The 22,671-nt window shown below is 37.1% G+C and overlaps 1 protein-coding gene across 2 annotated transcripts in view; it reads right to left on the bottom strand.

Moving 5' to 3' along the window:
* Window positions 1–2,637: 2,637 nt before the first annotated feature.
* The window catches only part of egfl6 (EGF-like-domain, multiple 6), a 31,359-nt gene continuing 11,325 nt past the window's right edge, over window positions 2,638–22,671 (bottom strand). The window contains exons 6-13 of one of the 2 annotated variants that reach the window (XM_056237695.1): window positions 21,696–21,830; window positions 20,164–20,286; window positions 20,014–20,076; window positions 16,894–17,109; window positions 11,285–11,359; window positions 11,115–11,210; window positions 8,256–8,524; window positions 2,638–2,974 (exon numbers count right to left, since the gene is read on the bottom strand). In XM_056237695.1, coding sequence (XP_056093670.1) covers window positions 2,867–2,974; window positions 8,256–8,524; window positions 11,115–11,210; window positions 11,285–11,359; window positions 16,894–17,109; window positions 20,014–20,076; window positions 20,164–20,286; window positions 21,696–21,830 — 1,085 coding nt within the window. In that variant the 3' untranslated portion in view covers window positions 2,638–2,866. The remainder of the gene's footprint in view (window positions 2,975–8,255; window positions 8,525–11,114; window positions 11,211–11,284; window positions 11,360–16,893; window positions 17,110–20,013; window positions 20,077–20,163; window positions 20,287–21,695; window positions 21,831–22,671) is intronic. The other variant, XM_056237696.1, reaches the window with a different exon arrangement.

Below are 22,671 nucleotides of genomic sequence, written 5' to 3'. Positions count from 1 at the left end.
GTGTCACGTTACCACGCAACTCACAGTTGATCACGTGATGTGTTGCTACATAAACAACAGAAGGGTTTCAGGCCCACATTCACACACTGGTACTGTGTTGCACATATTCTGTGATTACATTTTAGCCTAAAACTAATAATATAATATATATATTTATGATATATGATATGATACAACCTCAGAGCTCATGGTAAAGTAGGAGAAAAGTAAAGTAAAATAAAATAGGAGAGGAATAATTGTCTAAACTCGTTAAATCATAATCAACAAATACTCGATCTTAGTGCTGCATTTGATACTATTCACCGCAACATTCTTTTAAATAGACTCGAAAATTATGTTGGCATTAGTGGAATTGCACTAGCATGGTTTAAATCATACTTATCTGACCGTTATCAGTGTGTAGCAGTAAATGAAGAGATGTCTTATCGATCACAAGTTCAGTATGGCGTACCACAAGGCTCAGTACTAGGACCGCTGCTGTTCACTCTGTACATGCTACACACACACACACACACACTGTACATGCTACACACACACACACACTGTACATGCTACCATTAGGAGATATCATTAGGAAGCATGGCATTAGTTTTCACTGTTATGCTGATGATATTCAGCTGTATATTTCTTCGCACCCCGACGAAACTTACCAATTCACAAAATTAACGGAATGCATAGCTGATATAAAAAACTGGATGACTAGTAATTTCCTACTACTAAATTCTGGAAAAAACAGAGATTCTAATTATTGGACCAAAAACCTGTGCACATACTAATCTAGAATACTGTCTAACACTTGATGGCTGCTCTGTCAAGTCCTCGTCGTCAGTTAGGAGCCTGTGTGTGTGTGTGTGTGTGTGTGTGGGTGTGTGTGTGCTCTTTGATAGCAATCTTTCATTTGAAAGCCATGTTTCTAGTATCTGTAAAACCGCATTCTTTCATCTTAAAAGTATATCTATATTACGTCATATGCAGTGTTGGGAAAGTTCATTTTCTACATGAACTAGTTCAAAGTTCAGTTCACACATTTTAAAATGAACTAGTTCAGTTCATAGTTCATACTTCAAAAAATGAACTAATTCATAGTTCTTTTTTTCCATGATTCTGCAAGCTTTTTTTATTTTTTTTATTATTGCCACAGCCCATATACAACCACAGACAGCAATTATTTTATCGACGGGCAAAGTTTGCACAGAAATGTAAGATTTTTCCCATCCTCACCGACCTTGTCATAAAACTCGTGTAAATGATCATACGACGCCTCCTCGCTGCTTTGTCGAGCTCATGCTGCTTCTTGTTTTGATGACGCGAGCGGTGGTGCGACACTGGCGGCTGGTGTTGCCAGATTGGGTGTTTTTTTCGCTTCATATTAAGGCCTGTTTACATGTGTTTTCGCCGGGTTTTCGCCTGGAAGGCTCTATAGAAATCTGGCCCCCTATTGAACGAAGTTAAACTGAGAGAGCGTGCGTTCACAGACACCAGAATGAACACGTTCACAGTAACGTTCATCAGGCAGTAATTCAGTACGTTCAGTTCACGTTCGCCCAAAATATGAACGAGTTCATGATCTATCATTCATTGAACGCGTTCAGGCACAACACTGGTCATATGCTCTCATTGACGAATGCAGAACAGTTAGTTCATGCGTTCATGACCTCAAGGCTAGACTATTGTAATGCTCTACTGGGTGGTTGCCCTGCACGCTTAATAAACAAACTCCAGCTGGTCCAAAACGCAGCCGCTCGAGTTCTTACCAGAACCAGGAAATATGACCATATTAGCCCGGTTCTGTCAACACTGCATTGGCTCCCTATTAAACATCGTATACATTTTTAAATATTGTTGATTACCTACAAAGCACTAAATGGTTTAGCTCCGCAGTACTTGAGCGAGCTCTTAACGCATTATAGTCCTTCACGTCTATTGCGATCTCAAAACTCCGGCCAGTTGATAATACCTAGAATATCTAAATCGACTGCTGGCGGGAGATCCTTTTCCTATTTAGCACCAAAACTCTGGAACAGTCTTCCTACCATTGTCCGGGAATCAGGCACACTCTGTCAGTTCAAAGCTAGACTAAAAACACATCTCTTTGACCTAGCATACACATAACACACTATAGACTTCTATAATTCAATGTTAGACTGCATAGATTAGGTCAGCCGGAACCGGGAACACTTCCCATAAATCCTGATGTACTCGTTACATCATAAGAAGAATGGCATCTACGCTAATGTCAGTCTCTTTGCTTATTCCGAGGTTTACTGTAGTCAGCCGGATCCGGGCCATATCCAGACCAGATGGAGGACCTGCGCCCGGACACGTCCACGACGCATCCCTGAAGTGCCAGCAGAGACTGTCAACTAGACTCTCATCGACACGACAGCCATCGGCACTTGACTTCACTAAAGTAAGGTTAAATATCATCGCTAAATATCCAATGAATATGTCAGTTAATTTGAAATTAACTAACTATAATAATTCTGTGGTCACATTTTGGTGTATAACTAGTAATATAATATGATACAATATGATCAGGCTAAATATCTTCTCTAAATATCAATTTCTGACAATGATTATTAATTTGAAATGAACTATTTAAAAAAATTCTATGAACAGAAGTGTAAAAATGGTAAATCTCTTCCAGCTTTTTAATGTAAAGCAAAATGTACAGCCGTTATAATGTTACAATGTTTATATAATCATACAAATAGTGAATGATATATACCTACATACTGATCAGAAAACAAACAATATCAATAACACTTCTACAGTAAAGGTCACTCTCCTTATTCTCCCCGTCTGTTCCCGCTGAGCTACAGCGGAGTCGAGTCTTTGGTTGGTGTTGAGAAGCTTTAATGAAGTCCTAAAAGATGTGTGTTTTCTCTTCTGAACAGGGTCCCGAGAGCAGAAGCACGTGATCCAGAGCGATCTCTCCACTGACGGTCCTCCCGCGCTCAGCCTCGAACACCACCTGAACACACACACACACATCATTATCATCACACCTGAACACACACACACATCATTAATATTCATCATTACACCTGAACACACACACACACACACATCATTATCATCACACCTGAACACACACAAACAACATTAATAGTCATCATTACACCTGAACACACACACACACACACACCATTAATATTCATCATTACACCTGAACACACACACACACACACACACACATCATTATCATCACACCTGAACACACACAAACATCATTAATATTCATCATTACACCTGAACACACACACACACACACACACACACACACATCATTAATATTCATCATTACACCTGAACACACACACACACACACACACACACACATCATTATCATCACACCTGAACACACACAAACATCATTAATATTCATCATTACACCTGAACACACACACACACACAGGTCTCTGATGTCCCCAGAGTGTGTATGTGAGGTTTTTGCCCAAAATACCCCACAGATTATATTTTATAGCATGTTAAAATTGTCACCTTTTGAGGGTGAGGAAAAAACGTGTTTGTGTGTGTCCCTTTACATGCAAATTCGCCACAGGGGGCGGAGCTTCAAGAGCTTGTGTGTGTGTGTGTGTGTGTGTGTGTTAGCAGCTCCGATTACCTCTTTTCAACATGGACTCTCCCCCTTTGTTGCACGTTCCCGGGGGCGGGGTTTATGTAAATTCTAGTGTTAGTGATGTCACTAACCCGGGAGGAAGCTCGTGTAGTTCCTACCAGCCGTTTGTTGTAGTCCTTTTCTTTAAAAGCAAATCTCTCCCTTTTCTTTTAACTTTTAAAGTTGTAACTTTGCAGGTGTTGTTTATGCTAAATAAAGTTAGAAAAGTGAAATCATAATCAACCACCCCTTTAAAGAACTTTTAGAATTTCAATAAAATTTATTTGCTTCACAATTTGGAAATGTAGGCTTACCATATTGGGAATATTTCCAAATTGTGAGGCAAATAAATTATATTGTAATAATATTATAAATGAAAATTTAGCCTATAATATAGAAAAATGTTAATATTTCCAATAAATTATATATAGATTTGGAATAATTCCAAATTGTGAAGCAAATAAATTCTATATAGATTTTGAATAATTCCAAACTGTGAAGCAAATAAATTCTATATAGATTCTGAATATTTAAATTGTGAAGCAAATAAATTCTATATAGATTCTGAATATTTAAATTGTGAAGCAAATTAATTCTATATATTAAGAATATTTCTAAATTGTGAAGCAAATTAATTCTATACAGATTTTGAATATTCCCAAATTGTGAAGCAAATAAATTCTATATAGATTTTAAATATTTCCAAATTGTTGAGCAAATCAATTAGATATAGATTTTGATTATTTCCAAATTGCGATGCAAATAAATTCTATAGATTCAGAACATTTCCAAATTGTGCAGCAAATAAATTCTATATAGATTCAGAATATTTTCAAACTGTGAAGGAAATTAATTCTATTTAGATTTTTAATATTTTCAAACTGTTGAGCAAAGAAATTCTATATAGATTTAGGGCATTTCCAAATTGTGAAGCAAATACTGTAAATTCTATTAAAATTCTAAAAGTTCTTTAAATAGTGTGTAATATTTGAGCCACTATTGAAGCCAATTGTTTCTGCCACAGAAAAAAAAATATTTCTTGTAATTAGGGATGTCCCGATCAGGTTTTTTTGCCCTCGAGTCCGAGTCATTTGATTTTGAGTATCTACCGATACCGAGTCCCGATCCGATACTTATATAATACATAAAAAAAGAATAAAGAAGAGAGAAAAAACAGATCCAGGATATTCCTTATTTTTTATTTAATTCACCTTATTTTAACATTCAACAACTCTGTTAACAAACAGAGCACTTCTGTGAGGTAGCTTGAACAATCAAGTAATAAATAACATAAAATCTTCACTTTTGGACTTTAGTGCAACAGTAAATATAGAAAAAGTCTAATATAAAAATAAATAGCACCTCAACTTAAAATACCCGGCAGGCATGTAAACAAAAAATAAAAATGTTTTAAAAGTGTATCAAAAAATAATGAGAATATACAGTATATATACATTAGGGGTGTAACAGTTCACAAAATTCGCGGTTCAGTTCGATATGATACAGCAAAAAGAAAGAAATGCCAGAGAAATTTCCTATTTATTAAAAGAAAAAATATTTTTAAATAAGTTTGAGTTTTCCTACATCTTGAAACTTTCAGGTTTATAAATGGGGGTAATCTTTGAAGGATGAACAAATAATGTTTTGGTAATCACATTAAAAATAACATTTAAATATATATTTATATAATATTTGAGTTTTGAAGTGCAACATTAAATCCATGTTCATTCACGGAACAATGTTTCTCCTGGTTCCCACGTCAGCGCTGTTTGATCCAATAGAGATCTACGGTTAATAATGGAGAAATGTGAATGCTTCTCTAGATCTCGCAGCGATGTTATTACTCCTGTGGCGAATTCAAATGTTTTCTTCACTGGATCTCTTCTCTGTCGCTTGATCTCGCGCTGCACAGATGTTGCTGGTCCGAACTGATAATGCTCCGTTAAGCACAATATAATGCAGTTTCGTTCCGCTTTCATTACGTTTGCCATTTGATGTTGCGCAACGCTGTGGTGATCGCGCCAGCGCGGATTTTGTCTGCAGGAAAAATGGTCCTAGGAATCGTTCGGTTTGTATGCGTACCGAACCAGAAGCCTCGTACCGAAACGGTTCAATAATTACGAATAGATGTACCGTTACACCCCTAATTTACATATATCCGAGTCCTGATCGGGAGGTAACGTCCGATTCCGATCGAGTCTGAAACCACGTGATCGGGCCCGATTTCCGATCGCGTGATCGGATCGGGACATCCCTACTTGTAATTCCATTGTTAATATCTCGCAATTCAGAAGCCAGAATTGTGAGATTAAATGTTTTATTTTGTATTCTGTGGTGGAAACACTCTCAGAAAAAAGGTACAAAAGCTGTAACTGGGGTTGAACCCTTTCAAATACTACATCTGTGTACCTAAAGTGTGCATATTAGTATCTCAGAGGTACATATCGGTACCAGTAGTGTACATATTGGTACCAGTAGTGTACATATCAGTACCAGTAGTGTACATATCGGTACCAGTAGTGTACATATCGGTACCAGTAGTGTATATCGGTACCAGTAGTGTACATATCAGTACCAGTAGTGTACATATCAGTACCAGTAGTGTATATATCGGTACCAGTGGTGTACATATCAGTACCAGTAGTGTACATATCGGTACCAGTAGTGTACATATCGGTACCAGTAGTGTACATATCAGTACCAGTAGTGTACATATCAGTACCAGTAGTGTACATATCGGTACCAGTAGTGTACATATGGGTACCTGTAGTGTACATATCAATACCAGTAGTGTACATATCGGTACCAGTAGTGTACATATCGGTACCAGTAGTGTACATATCGGTACCAGTAGTGTACAAGTGTACATATGGGTACCAGTAGTGTACATATCGGTACTAGTAGTGTACATATCGGTACCAGTAGTGTACATATCGGTACCAGTAGTGTACATATCAGTACCAGTAGTGTACATATCGGTACCAGTAGTGTACATATCGGTACCAGTAGTGTACATATCAGTACCAGTAGTGTATATCGGTACCAGTAGTGTACATATCAGTACCAGTAGATATCGGTACCAGTAGTGTACATATCGGTACCAGTAGTGTACATATCGGTACCAGTAGTGTACATATCGGTACCAGTAGTGTATATCGGTACCAGTAGTGTACATATCAGTACCAGTAGTGTACATATCGGTACCAGTAGTGTACATATCGGTACCAGTAGTGTACATATCGGTACCAGTAGTGTACATATCAGTACCAGTAGTGTATATCGGTACCAGTAGTGTACATATCAGTACCAGTAGTGTACATATCGGTACCAGTAGTGTACATATCGGTACCAGTAGTGTACATATCGGTACCAGTAGTGTACATATCAGTACCTGTAGTGTACATATCGGTACCAGTAGTGTACATATCGGTACCAGTAGTGTACATATCGGTACCAGTAGTGTACATATCAGTACCAGTAGTGTTCATATGGGTACCAGTAGTGTACAAGTGTACATATGGGTACCAGTAGTGTACATATCGGTACTAGTAGTGTACATATCGGTACCAGTAGTGTACATATCGGTACCAGTAGTGTACATATCAGTACCAGTAGTGTACATATCGGTACCAGTAGTGTACATATGGGTACCAGTAGTGTACATATCGGTACCAGTAGTGTACATATCGGTACCAGTAGTGTACAAGTGTACATATGGGTACCAGTAGTGTACATATCGGTACTAGTAGTGTACATATCGGTACCAGTAGTGTACATATCGGTACCAGTAGTGTACATATCAGTACCAGTAGTGCACATATCGGTACCAGTAGTGTACATATCGGTACCAGTAGTGTACATATCAGTACCAGTAGTGTATATCGGTACCAGTAGTGTACATATCGGTACCAGTAGTGTACATATCGGTACCAGTAGTGTACATATCAGTACCAGTAGTGTATATCGGCACCAGTAGTGTACATATCAGTACCAGTAGTGTACATATCGGTACCAGTAGTGTACATATCGGTACCAGTAGTGTACATATCGGTACCAGTAGTGTACATATCGGTACCAGTAGTGTACATATCAGTACCAGTAGTGTATATCGGTACCAGTAGTGTACATATCAGTACCAGTAGTGTACATATCGGTACCAGTAGTGTACATATCGGTACCAGTAGTGTACATATCAGTACCTGTAGTGTACATATCGGTACCAGTAGTGTACATATCGGTACCAGTAGTGTACATATCGGTACCAGTAGTGTACATATCAGTACCAGTAGTGTTCATATGGGTACCAGTAGTGTACACATCGGTACCAGTAGTGTACATATCGGTACCAGTAGTGTACATATCGGTACCAGTAGTGTACATATCGGTACCAGTAGTGTACATATCGGTACCAGTAGTGTACATATCGGTACCAGTAGTGTACATATCAGTACCAGTAGTGTACATATCAGTACCTGGTACATATTAGAACCCTTTGAAAGGGTCCTGTCCCAGTGACAGCTTTTGTACCTTTTCCCCTGAGAGTGTACAGAGCTCACGGGTCAGGCTCAGATCCGCTCAGACCTGTGAGATGAAAGGCATGTTATTCTGTTCTTCAGTGAGTGTGCGCTCTCACCGCTCCGGGTCGGGTCTGGGTCTCGGTCCCGCTGACGCTGATCTTCTCGGATCTTGTCCAGCCGTGAGTGTGTGTCGGTCCGCTCTCCCACAGCGCAGACTCACTGTCGTCCAGCTTCACCCGTAAGGTGTTCTGGGGGCCCCGGATGAGATAGTCGAACGTGAGACAGAAGCTGCTCTGCCGCATGTGATCGTCCAGCAGCAGCTTCATCCTCGACACCTCGGGCCGGACCCCCGCCGGGCCCTCGAGGGCCAGGTGATACTCTCTTCCTGAAGGAGACACAAGAGAACCAGACTGTGAGATCTGATCACCGGGAAGCTCAACCTTTACTGGGAACTTCCTTTCAGAGGAAATGTAATGCAACACTGTCAATATATGTGTGTGTGTCTGTCAATGTGTGTGTGTGTGTGTGTGTGTGTCTGTCAGTGTGTGTGTGTGTGTGTGTATGTGTGTGTGTGTGTGTGTGTCTGTCAATGTGTGTGTGTGTGTGTGTGTGTGTGTATATATATTTATATGTATGTGTGTGTGTGTGTGTGTATATTTATATGTATGTGTGTGTGTGTGTGTGTGTCTGTATATTTATATGTATGTGTGTGTATATTTATATTTATATGTGTGTGTGTGTGTGTGTGTGTGTGTGTGTGTGTGTGTGTGTGTGTGTGTGTGTGTCTGTGTGTGTGTGTGTGTGTGTGTGTTCAGGTGTAATGATGAATATTAATGATGTGTGTGTTTGTGTGTGTGTGTGTGTATGTGTGTGTGTGTGTGTGTGTGTGTGTGTGTGTAAATATATGATTAAATACATTTAAATATTAATATCTTGGTATATATATTTTTATTTATTTATATATATAACAAAGTAATATAACACAATTATTATCTTTGTATGTATGTGTGTATATATATATATATATATATATATATATATATATACACTCACCGGCCACTTTATTAGGTACCCCATGCTAGTAACGGGTTGGACCCCCTTTTGCCTTCAGAACTGCCTCAATTCTTCGTGGCATAGATTCAACAAGGTGCTGGAAGCATTCCTCAGGGAGTTTGGTCCATATTGACATGATGGCATCACACAGTTGCCGCAGATTTGTCGGCTGCACATCCATGATGCGAATCTCCCGTTCCACCACATCCCAAAGATGCTCTATTGGGTTGAGATCTGGTGACTGTGGAGGCCATTTTAGTACAGTGAACTCATTGTCATGTTCAAGAAACCAATTTGAAATGATTAGAGCTTTGTGACATGGTGGAAGTAGCCATCAGAGGATGGGTACATGGTGGCCATAAAGGGATGGACATGGTCAGAAACAATGCTCAGGTAGGCCGTGGCATTTAAACGATGCCCAATTGGCACTAAGGGGCCTAAAGTGTGCCAGGAAAACATCCCCGACACCATTACACCACCACCACCAGCCTGCACAGTGGTAACAAGGCATGATGGTTCCATGTTCTCATTCTGTTTACGCCAAATTCTGACTCTAACATCTGAATGTCTCAACAGAAATCGAGACTCATCAGACCAGGCAACATTTTTCCAGTCTTCAACTGTTCAATTTTGGTGAGCTCTTGCAAATTGTAGCCTCTTTTTCCTATTTGTAGTGGAGATGAGTGGTACCCGGTGGAGTCTTCTGCTGTTGTAGCCCATCCGCCTCAAGGTTGTGCGTGTTGTGGCTTCACAAATGCTTTGCTGCATACCTCGGTTGTAACGAGTGGTTATTTCAGTCACTGTTGCCCTTCTATCAGCTCGAACCAGTCTGGCCATTCTCCTCTGACCTCTGGCATCAACAAGGCATTTCCGCCCACAGAACTGCCGCTCACTGGATGTTTTTTCTTTTTCGGACCATTCTCTGTAAACCCTAGAGATGGTTGTGCGTGAAAATCCCAGTAGATTAGCAGTTTCTGAAATACTCAGACCAGCCCTTCTGGCACCAACAATCATGCCACGTTCAAAGTCACTCAAATCACCTTTCTTCCCCATACTGATGCTCGGTTTGAACTGCAGGAGATTGTCTTGACCATGTCTACATGCCTAAATGCACTGAGTTGCCGCCATGTGATTGGCTGCTTAGAAATTAAGTGTTAACGAGCAGTTGGACAGGTGTACCTAATAAAGTGGCCGGTGAGTGTATATAAAATATATTATTAATTATTAAAAAAACGAAACAATGATTAGAAATGAATGAAATAAACCTAAATATTAATATCTTAATATCATACATGCATATATAATGAATAAAGTAATCTAAAACAATATTAATATATGATTTATATTATTAGTCACAACTTAAATATTTAATTTGTAATAAATGTAAGTGACTAAATATAAATGTAGTTACTTTAATATTTATTTATTTGCACTACTCATTTATTTTATTATATTTTATTAAATATGGAAAAGGTTTATCCATTCATACACTGATTAAGCTGTCAGTATAATTGAAAGCAACACATATTTAATAAAAAATAAAATATTAAAGTGACTAAAATAACAATATGATTAAAAATGAATAAAATAAACTTAAGTATATAACAAAATAATATTACACAATTAATATATTTGTGTGTATATATATATATATATGAACACACACAAAGATATTAATATCTTGTAAGATTATTTTATTCATTTCGATTATACTTTTATTTTAGTCTTTTAAATATTTCATATTTAATAAATATTTAAATCTTAACGTGACTAAATACAAGTTACTTTAATATGAATTTATTTTGCAGTACTAATATTTTATTTTACTGGAATTAAATATGTAAAAGGTTTATCCATTCAGCGGTGTCATAATCATAATCATAGCTTCACAGTGTAAGAGGAAACTGAGACTGGTTCTGTACCGTTTTCATGATACTTGATGGTCCAGTCCCGATCATCCTCGTGATCCTGGACCCACTCACACGCTCCCCGGTCAAAGTCACAGTCGGTCAGGAGCCCTGATCCCAGAACAGACGGTCAGCTCTGAATGTTCACAACACAAGCGTCTCTGTGGAGTCTAAGAGTTTCTTACTTTCCTTCAGCGGCGCTGCTCGGATCTCCTCCGGCTCGGGTCCGGGATGATACACAGGCACAAACTCATCTGGAACTGCACGGGAAACACACGGGCATGAGCAGGGTTCATAATTAATCAAGAGAGAGCTCATAATTACGGTGGCGCATTGCTGACACATTCATATTATCTTTTACACTCAATTATGTCTAATAACGAGATGTCGGATACATTTTCTAGGCCTTATAAGGCCATGTGTAGTCATGTACAAAATATGCCTTTATCCTCATAACATTTATATAGCCTATCAAATTATATTTAGATTTTGAATATTTTCAAATTGTGAAGCAAATAAATTCTATATAGATTTTGAATATTTTGAAACTGAAGCAAATAAATTCTATTTAGAGTTTGAATATTTTTTGAAACTGTGAAGCAAATAAATTCTATTTAAATTTTGAATATTTTCAAACTGAAGCAAATAAATTCTATTTAGATTTTGAATATTTTCAAACTGTGAAGCAAATAAATTCTGTTTAGATTTTGAATATTTTCAAACTGTGAAGCAAATCAATTCTATTTAGATTTTGAATATGTTCAAACTGTGAAGCAAATAAATTCTATTTAGATTTTGAATATTTTCAAACTGTGAAGCAAATCAATTCTATTTAGATTTTGAATATTTTCAAACTGAAGCAAATAAATTCTATTTAGATTTTGGATATTTTCAAACTGTGAAGCAAATAAATTCTATTTAGATTTTGAATATTTTCAAACTGTGAAGCAAATAAATTCTGTTTAGATTTTGAATATTTTCAAACTGTGAAGCAAATCAATTCTATTTAGATTTTGAATATGTTCAAACTGTGAAGCAAATAAATTCTATTTAGATTTTGAATATTTTCAAACTGTGAAGCAAATAAATTCTATTTAGATTTTGAATATTTTCAAACTGTGAAGCAAATAAATTCTGTTTAGATTTTGAATATTTTCAAACTGTGAAGCAAATCAATTCTATTTAGATTTTGAATATTTTCAAACTGAAGCAAATAAATTCTATTTAGATTTTGAATATTTTCAAACTGAAGCAAATAAATTCTATTTAGATTTTGAATATTTTCAAACTGAAGCAAATAAATTCTATTTAGATTTTGAATATTTTCAAACTGTGAAGCAAATAAATTCTATTTAGATTTTGAATATTTTCAAACTGTGAAGCAAATAAATTCTGTTTAGATTTTGAATATGTTCAAACTGTGAAGCAAATAAATTCTATTTAGATTTTGAATATTTTCAAACTGTGAAGCAAATCAATTCTATTTAGATTTTGAATATTTTCAAACTGAAGCAAATAAATTCTATTTAGATTTTGGATATTTTCAAACTGTGAAGCAAATAAATTCTATTTAGATTTTGAATATTTTCAAACTGTGAAGCAAATAAATTCTATTTAGATTTTGAATATTTTCAAACTGTGAAGCAAATAAATTCTGTTTAGATTTTGAATATTTTCAAACTGTGAAGCAAATCAATTCTATTGATTGAATGATTTAATTGCAAACGTTTACTATGGTTATAAGTTAAAAGGGTCGTATTTTACTTTTCCCCCCATGTTCATCTGTGTTCAGTGTGTAATGTTGCTGTTCCAGTTCTCCTCTATATCAGTGTCAGTGTTTCTGAACTCCTGAAACGCCTCCACTGTATCTTGAGTTTCTTCCGGGAACGAACACGTCACAATATTCCTCATTATAATAATTAATGCGCAGAATAAAGGGGCGGGGCCTGGTTGAGTTAGTCAGTAGTGTGTTAAACTGGCGGTTATGGAAAGGGGCGGGACATTTCCCAAACACACTTGAAGCGCTCGACCAATCACAACACACTGCTCCAGCCGACCAATCAGAGCACAGTGTGCTTTCAGGAGGAGGGGCTTCATAGAGACAGGAAGTGAACAGAGCGTTACTGACAGACTGGGAAGAGAGGAGCCGCAACAATGGAGAATATGAGGAAACTACAGGCGGAAACTTGTCTGCACTTTCAGAGATTGAGGATAATTGCGAGAGCGACGGATGAAAGACTGTGAAACAGCTGTCCTGCAGAACGATAATAAAAGGCTCCGGGTCTTTCCGGACGATCCTTCCTCTGGGAATGATGGATTTCCCCGTTGGAGCTCGTGTGTGTGTGTCTCTCGGGCCGGGCGTATCTCTAACACACACACACACACACACACACACACACACACACACACACACACACACACACACACACACACACACACACACAGACGGGATTCTGGAGTTTAATGTGTTGTTGAGAGATGTAGAGATTGGAGAATACACCAGACACGTCCGGTTTTAAAGCCTGTTGTCACGTCTCTCCTGGGTTTTTGTTTTCATTCATGTCTTTTATTTTGTATATTGTCATAGTCATAGTTCCTCTCTAGTGTCATGTGACTCCCCATGTGATCCAGTCATGTGATCTCTGTTTCCTTACGTCTTGTTTTCATTGGTTCCTCTGTCCCATGTGTCATGTTTTATTGATTCACTGTGTTCGTTAATTTCCGGTCTGTCTTTTTATGTCATTAGTCCTTGTGTGTGTATATATATATATATTCTCCAATCTCTACATCTCTCAACAATATATATATATATATATATACACACCTCATGTTTCGCTCATGCCTTGTTTTGCTTTGGGTTGTTGTAACCTGCGTCATGTTCAGGTTTATGTTCAAGTTTATGTTGTTTATAGTCAAGCCAAGTTCTAGTCATCGTCTTGTTTTGTTTAATGCAATAAACATAAACTAAATTACATAACATGTATCGCACTAATGTATATTACTGATAATAAAAATGCTGGGACTTCTGAGAATGTCCTTTTATTGTTTTCTTTTACTGTAAATTATATGGTAATTCATATTTTTTCTTGCAAAAAACTTTTTTTTTAGTATATACATTTTTATAGTATATTTTATAATACTTTTTTTATAGTATATGAATGTTATATAATTTTAAAGTATATTATGTATACTGTTATTTGTAATTGTACTGTAAAAGTGATGTTAAACCATTTGCAGTTTTTGGGTTAGGGTAAGGTAAGTGTGTTTCCTAAATATCTGCAAACATATTATGGTGTTTTTATGCTTTATTACAGTCTTTATTACGTCCATCCCGCACTTTAAAGGGCGTTTCTCCAGCAGTTATTGATCATGTGTGACAGCGTGATCGATCGCTTCTGTGAGCTAACTCTATATTACAGCCATTAGTCAACAGTGTGTTATTGAGTGTGAATAGAGTTCACCGGCGTGTTGTGGGTCGGTCACACTACACTGGTGTTGCATGGGAACACAGGAGTGACCTCTGACCCCTGATCTGACCCCTCGATCTGACCCTCGATCTGACCCCTCGATCTGACCCCTGATCTGACCCTCGATCTGACCCCTGATCTGACCCCTCGATCTGACCCCTCGATCTGACCCCTGATCTGACCCCTGATCTGACCCCTCGATCTGACCCCTCGATCTGACCCTCGATCTGACCCCTGATCTGACCCTCGATCTGACCCCTCGATCTGACCCCTGATCTGACCCCTGATCTGACCCCTCGATCTGACCCTCGATCTGACCCCTGATCTGACCCTCGATCTGACCCCTCGATCTGACCCTCGATCTGACCCCTGATCTGACCCCTCGATTTGACCCCTCGATCTGACCCCTGATCTGACCCCTGATCTGACCCCTCGATCTGACCCCTCGATCTGACCCCTGATCTGACCCCTGATCTGACCCCTGATCTGACCCCTGATCTGACCCTCGATCTGACCCCTGATCTGACCCCTCGATCTGAACCCGGATCTGACCCCTGATCTGACCCCTGATCTGACCCGAATAACCTCTGAACTGCACAGGCCGATCCATTCGGCTCAGTTAAACAAATACAAACGCCAGGAGAGTGGAGTTATGTATATATTGTAAGATTTTTAATTTATTGTTATTTGCTTTTTAAAATTTATAAAAAAGAGAAACCCCATATTGTTCGTATTGAATTCATTAAATAAAACTAAAACCATATAAAAAAATTGTTTTCATTATTATTTGCCAAGCCAACATGTTCGTTTAGTTTAACCTGAAGTACTAAAATAACTAAAACTGAAATATGAATAAAAAATATAGACATCAAAATCTTAATAAAAACTATAATAGTATGTTGATTATACAAAATATGTCTGTTCATGAATTTGAATTGACGTTGCAAACCGGATGCAGAGTTTAAGTTTAATTAAATTAGCAATTAAATTAGTATAAGTATAGTATAGTTTTTCATAATAATTTTAGTATAAATTATGATCTCATTCAATCATAATATTACCATTTGGTGGTGGAAAAAATGATCTAAACATTCTTAAATCAAGATACTTTTACTGGAGAAGCAAAATGACTGAAGATATTAAATCTTGTTGACTGAAAAATGTATAAAAATGAAGTGAAACAAGAACAAACAACTGTCAATGAAATCAGAAAAATCATCTTAATTATTTGTTTGATACATTTTTACAGTATACGATTCTTAATATCTTCAGTCATTTTGCTTCTCCAGTAAAAGTATCCTGATTTAAGAATCTTTAGATATTAGTGCTGGAAAATGAGATTTGAATACTGAGGAAGAACATCATTTTATGGAGTGTAAAGAAGTAATTAAGTTATAAATAAATGTGTTTATTGATGCTGCAAGGATAATGGTCTTCAGTTTCTCCAGTCACATGACGAGACAAGTTTAATAAACGCTTATTTCATGAGCATTTCCCTCCTGCAACCACATCAACGCTGCTCTCCTCTCGGGAAATATTAATCTCGGGAATGTGTTTGGGAATGGGAAGTTTACTCAGTCTCCCTGTCTGTACATGTACAGTAGATATCCATACAGCTACTGTACGGCTCAGTCCCAGCATGCCCTGCAAACAGACCCCTCTCGTCTTATGAATAGCACTAAACATTAGTGCTGATATTGTGAGCTAAACTGAACTAAGTATCATTTTGTCAATTTAAATGGAGCTGAATGATTTCTGAAGGATCATGTGACACTGAAGACTGGAGTAATGATGCTGAAAATTCAGCTTTGATCACAGGAATAAATTACACTTTACTGTATATTCACATAGAGAACAGATGATTTACACTGGAGTAATATTACACTGTTTTACTGTATTTTTGATAAAATAAAGCAGCTTTGATCACATGAATAAATTACACTACTATATATTCACTTACAAAACAGCTGATTTACACTGGAATAATATTTCACAATTTTTACAAATAAATAAATCAATAATCAAATAAACATATCAAATAAACGCATCTTTTGTGAGCAGCAGAGACTCTCTCAGAAACATTAATAAACATACTGACTCTTTTGAGCGGTGTGTGTATGAGTGGACTCAGCAGTGACGCTTTCCTGCAGCTCAAACAGAAGAGCGCTTGCAACGCCAAGGTCATGGGTTCGATTCCCAGGGAAAGCAAGAACTGATAAGAATGTAAATGTGTAGCTTGAAATATGATGTAAGTTGCTTTGGATAAAAGCGTCTGCCACATGTATAAATAGGAGGAGTAGTTTTAGTGCGAGTCGAGGATCACTCACAGAAAACATCTCCTCGGGGGTCCAGCTGGTTTCCGGTGTCGTCCTCCTCCTCCTCATCGTACACCTTCTCCTCCTCCTCCTCAGGGCCGGTGTAGAGCCCGTCGCTGTAGTCGAAGGGTTGCAGCTGGAGGCGAGAAGCGTCGGTCACCGCTGGCTCTGGGATGCTGTTGTCAAACCGGCCCAGAATACGAGTCTTGGATGGGGAATCGGGAATAACTGCAGGGAAAGGAAATGCATGAGGAAACGGGGATGAAAGCCTGTGTGCTGATGTTAAATGATCTTCTAAAGACATTAAAGCGGACATATCATGAACATCTGGCTTTCTCCATGTGTAAGTGCTGTAATCCGCCGCTTATACCGACACAGAACACGTGAAAAGTGAAACCCAGTAACTCTGTTCTGGTGAGTCTTTCTCTGAGAGCATGTCTGAAATAAGCCGATCAGATTTCGCTCCTTCTGGCGTATGAAGAGGATCTTATCTTATTATAATATTACCGGCCCTTAATCTGCATCTGTCCATCATAAAAGTGCATCTGTCCATCATAAAAGTGCATCTATCCATCATAAAAGTGCATCTGTCCATCATAAAAGTGCATCTATCCATCATAAAAGTGCATCTATCCATCATAAAAGTGCATCTATCCATCATAAAAGTGCATCTGTCCATCATAAAAGTGCTTCTATCCATCATAAAAGTGCATCTGTCCATCATAAAAGTGCATCTATCCATCATAAAAGTGCATCTGTCCATCATAAAAGTGCATCTGTCCATCATAAAAGTGCATCTGTCCATCATAAAAGTGCATCTGTCCATCATAAAAGTGCATCTGTCCATCATAAAAGTGCATCTATCCATCATAAAAGTGCATCTGTCCATCATAAAAGTGCATCTGTCCATCATAAAAGTGCATCTGTCCATCATAAAAGTGCATCTGTCCATCATAAAAGTGCATCTATCCATCATAAAAGTGCATCTGTCCATCATAAAAGTGCATCTGTCCATCATAAAAGTGCATCTATCCATCATAAAAGTCCGTCTATCCATCATAAAAGTGCATCTGTCCATCATAAAAGTGCATCTGTCCATCATAAAAGTGCATCTATCCATCATAAAAGTGCATCTGTCCATCATAAAAGTGCATCATCTCAGATCATTGGGTCAATTAAACTGACTTTCTCCGTGTGTAAGTGCTATAATCGCGCGCTTCTACCAACACAGAAAAAATGTAAAGTGAAACCCAGTAATCAGATTTCACTCCTTCTGCCGTATGAAGAGGATCTTATTATAATATTCCCGGCCCTTAATCTGCACGTTCACACACACCAGCGACATTGGGTTCGGCGAGCGCCAACAGAGACCAGTTCTAACGCACTGGAGAAGATCCAGCAAAGCCTGAAACTGTTCTGTGGTCGAGCACAGACGACACTGAACACTATTGACCAGAACATGTCAGCGCTGTCTTATAAACACCTCAGGAACTGTGGACACTTGTGGAAGAGTTCAACATGATGAGGAGATGATCAGTGTAACTCCACAACAACTACAGAAATGTCTCCGCTAACATTCAGAAACGTGTAAAAGTGAAGCTCTCCCTGAGTCTCTCCGTAAGGCTGCACTCGCTGCTGTTACTCCTGACTCTGGATCAGTGAGATCGGCCTGTGTTGTTATTGCCGGAGTCTCTGAAGCTCGTGTGAAGGCTCCGCCCTCTTCTGAACGGAGGCGGAGCTAAAGCTCATTTGCATTTAAAGGGACACACACAATAACGGCTGTTTTTGCTCACACACAACAATTTGACAAACTATATGATCTGGGTATTTTGAGCTGAAATTTCACACACACATTCTGGTGACACCATAGATTTATATTACATCTTGTGGAAAGGGGCATAATATGTCATCTTTAAAATAAAACTCAAAAATGCGTATATGGAGACTGATTCATGCATTATTGCATTAATCACACAAGGGCTTTATATGCTCATGACCGCATGTTCGGATACACAGAGACTTCTCCATGCGAAGTGAATATCCCATCGCTGCCGTGCATGAAGCCGTTCGCAATGAGTCGCATGTTAACACTTTATATTAAGGTTTCGTCTGTTAACAGTAAGTGAGTGAACGAGCTGGACGATACTGCTAAATATGTATATCTCGATATTTTAAAACATTTTGATGATATTCGATATTTACAATTATGCATTTAGCAGACAATATATATTCAGTATAGCAGACTCTCTCTCTCTCTCTCTCTCTCTCTCTCTCTATATATATATATATATATATATCTCAATATATATCAGTATTTTTATCAGTGTAAAATAAAAATAATTAATCAACTAAATACATTTTATTTGATAAAATACAATTTAATTTAAAAATTATAAATGTAATAAAATAAAATAAAATAAATAATAAAAAAGTTAATAAAATAAATGAAATAAATAAATAAAACATTAATGAAATGAAAATAATTAATACAAATAAAACATTAAAAATAAAATTTAATTGAATAAAATGCAACTTAACAAAAAAGAAAACCTTTAATCATATAAATTAATAAATAAAATAAAATCAATAAATGTAATTTAATCAAATAAAATGTAATTAAAAATAATCAAATTATTTAATAAACAGCTGTATATATATATACACACACACAGAGATCATTTATCTATTTTTCACCTTTAAATTATATTTATATTATTAATATAAATATTTATACTGTATATAAATACACTATATAGGTATCAATGTATTATAAAAAGAATAACAAATCAATAAATGAATACATATAATAATCAATAAATTAGATCAAAATAATTAAACGTAGCGAAGGGTTTAAGGGTTTATAACACAGAACAGAACGACAGGATCATTGCGAAGCCGAATGTGGCAAAGTTGATCTTGATTATTTTGTTTTCGTAATTTAAAACAAAATTCAATGAATCCCCTAAAGCCCTAGATAATTCATAACTAATATTACCAAATGAGATCTTATTGTAAAGTGTTTCCAGTTGCATTAAAGCGCTAGCAGAAGTGTCACTGCTGGTGTTCTCCTGTTCTGAGATCAGAAGTTAGAGGAAAGCTCTTCATGCACACTACGCTCGCTCTGCTTCTCACCGTTGAGAAACGCGTCCGCTTTTCCCTGATCACTGTCCCAGGATCTGTGAGGAAAAGGCTTGACTACAAAAACACAAAGCATTCGAGGGATGTTGCTCAGATTTCTTGTTTTTCCTAAAACCGTGTGAATTTTGTGTTGTCTTCTCTTACCTGAACAGTCGAACCCACTGCCCCGGAAGCCCTGCTTGCATTTACACCTGTAGGATCCGTGTGTGTTGATGCACTCGGCGTGAAGACTGCACTTGTGTGTGTCCGACACACACTCATTAATATCTGAAATATCACAGAGTCTCATTATCGCCCTCCAAAGCAAGCATGAATCAGTCAAAATGTTCTTTTGCATTTCAGGTGAGCAACTTTCTGTTATGCATGTGAAGTATATTATTAATTTTCCCCAAGCATTTGAAAGATTCTTCATTAAAGAGATGCATATGATGCTCTTCCTCAGTGTTTCTGTCTCGTTTTACAGCACATTCTTATATCAAGACACATTTACTGGAGAAGAACAGTGACTGAAGATTTTAAGACTTATTTTAGGGGGGGGGGATCATCCAAATGAGTTTTTGCTTAAAACAAGAACAAATATCTGTCAGTGGAGTCAGAGAAATAATCTTGTTTTCCCTTTGAATTAAGATGATTTTTCTGACTCCACTGACAGATATTTGCTCTTGTCTTAACCCTCTGGGGTCCTTCATTTCAGAGTCACACTCAGGACCTTCGGGTCCAAATGGGCCGGAAGGGTGGGATTAATATTTATTTTAAAAAAATCATCTTTTTTTTTTTTTACTTGTTTTTTTTATAACATTTTTTCGTTTCTTTTTTGGTGTTTTGAGATAATTTCAAAAATAAAAATGATTTATAATTAATATTAATGTAATAATTATGACCCATTTTTTCCCCATTGAAAATAATAGAAATGTTTTGTTTTTGTTTTTTAAAGCTGTATTTCATTTTAGAGTCAAGCCTAGGCCTCATGAAAGCAATTTTTGAAATGAGATGGATGCCATCTGGTGGACAAACTGAGCATTTTAAAAATTCAAAACCCATATGTAATCTGAATTTATTAGTGTGTATGTGTATAAAAGTGTGTTTGTGTGTGTGTGTGTGTGTGTGGATGTGTCTGTTTTGCACTCTTGATGTTTTATAGATTCACCCCTTCACTGTTGTGTGCTTTTTTTCTGGATCGTGGCTGATTTGTAGATTGTACGCACAAAAAAACTTTTTTTTTGTGCGAAAAAAATGCACTTTTTTACAACCACTTAGACTATTCAAATCCTGTCCCCAATTTTTTTGGGTGTTCATATACCAAGTACCAACAAAGTCACCAAATTTCGGACCATTCCGATAAAGCTATGATTTAAAAAATATATATATATTTAAATGCTTCGGGTCCATTTGGGCCGAAGGACCCCACTCACTTCATTTTGATCATTTTTAAGCATACATGACTTAATGCTTTGGGTAGTTTTGCTTCTCCAGTAAAATGTGTCTTGAGTTAAGAATGCTTAGTTTAGTTCTTCGCTTTAAATTCCACCATTCAACATGATCTGCTTCTGATTTGTCTCTTGCACAGAAGCAGATATGATCACTAAACGACTCCAGAGCTCATAAATGGAGAGTTTTTCTCCCAGAATGCGATAGAATTGCTCAGTCATAACAGTAAGTTACACAGTTTCTCTTACCAACACAGTCGTATTTGCCACTGACGTATGTGAGGTCGTAACCCTCCTGGCACTTGCAGTAGTAGCTCCCGAATGTGTTGATGCACTGCCGGTTGAACGGACATTGATTTTTCCCGGTTGCACATTCATCAATGTCTAAAGAAGGCAATGAGGGAAACGACAAGAGTTAATGCAACATCTGAACACACTGCGTTATATGATTTCTCCTGTTGTTGATTCAGCGATGCCATGAAGAAAACATTTTAGAAAACATTCTTAAAATAAAACATTTTTTAGTGTAAAGAACATTTTAATAATCTATTCTAAATTACCGTTTTTCCCTCGTTAAATGTACGGTAAAAACAGGCAGCTCTGGTTGCCAGAAATTTACCGTAAAAAATACGGTAGCAACATTTTAGGTTTTTCCACAAGATGAGAAAGTTAATAATAACATATAGAAGCTGCAGTGTCATTCACACACACACACTAAACACCATCATGATAACACACATGACATTTAAAAAATGCAATAAATATTAAGTTAACAACATTAAATGTAATATAAAACCCTAATGTACCTACATGACTGATTAGAAAAAACTAAGAAAAACTATGAAGAAACAGTTATTTCAACGAAAATACATAAAATGCGAAGTGTCATGCAGGGAATTGTGGGAATGTCTGACTTGAAAAGTCATAATTATGACATACTAAGTCGAAATAATGACAAAAAAAATCATAATTATGACATACTGTAAAATTACATTAAATCTACAGTTAGTTCTATCACAGTTATTAACCGTATATAGTACAGAAACTAACCAATTAACAGTTTTTCACAGTAGCATTTTTACAGTCTTTTACCGTTAAAATCACGATAATTTTTTACAGGTGACTCTTAAAAGTAAAGGTTCTTTTGTTGCATTGATGGTTCCATTAAGAACAGTTAACATCAATCACAGACAGCAACATAGTGTGTGTGGAATCCGGATGTGGG

The sequence above is a fragment of the Rhinichthys klamathensis genome, unplaced genomic scaffold (genome assembly GCF_029890125.1).
Source record: "Rhinichthys klamathensis goyatoka isolate OS25496 unplaced genomic scaffold, OSU_Roscu_1.1 h1tg000496l_1, whole genome shotgun sequence".
Taxonomy (NCBI): domain Eukaryota; kingdom Metazoa; phylum Chordata; class Actinopteri; order Cypriniformes; family Leuciscidae; genus Rhinichthys; species Rhinichthys klamathensis.
Note: the sequence above shows the minus strand (reverse complement) of the source record. Positions and strands in the feature narration are given on the sequence as shown.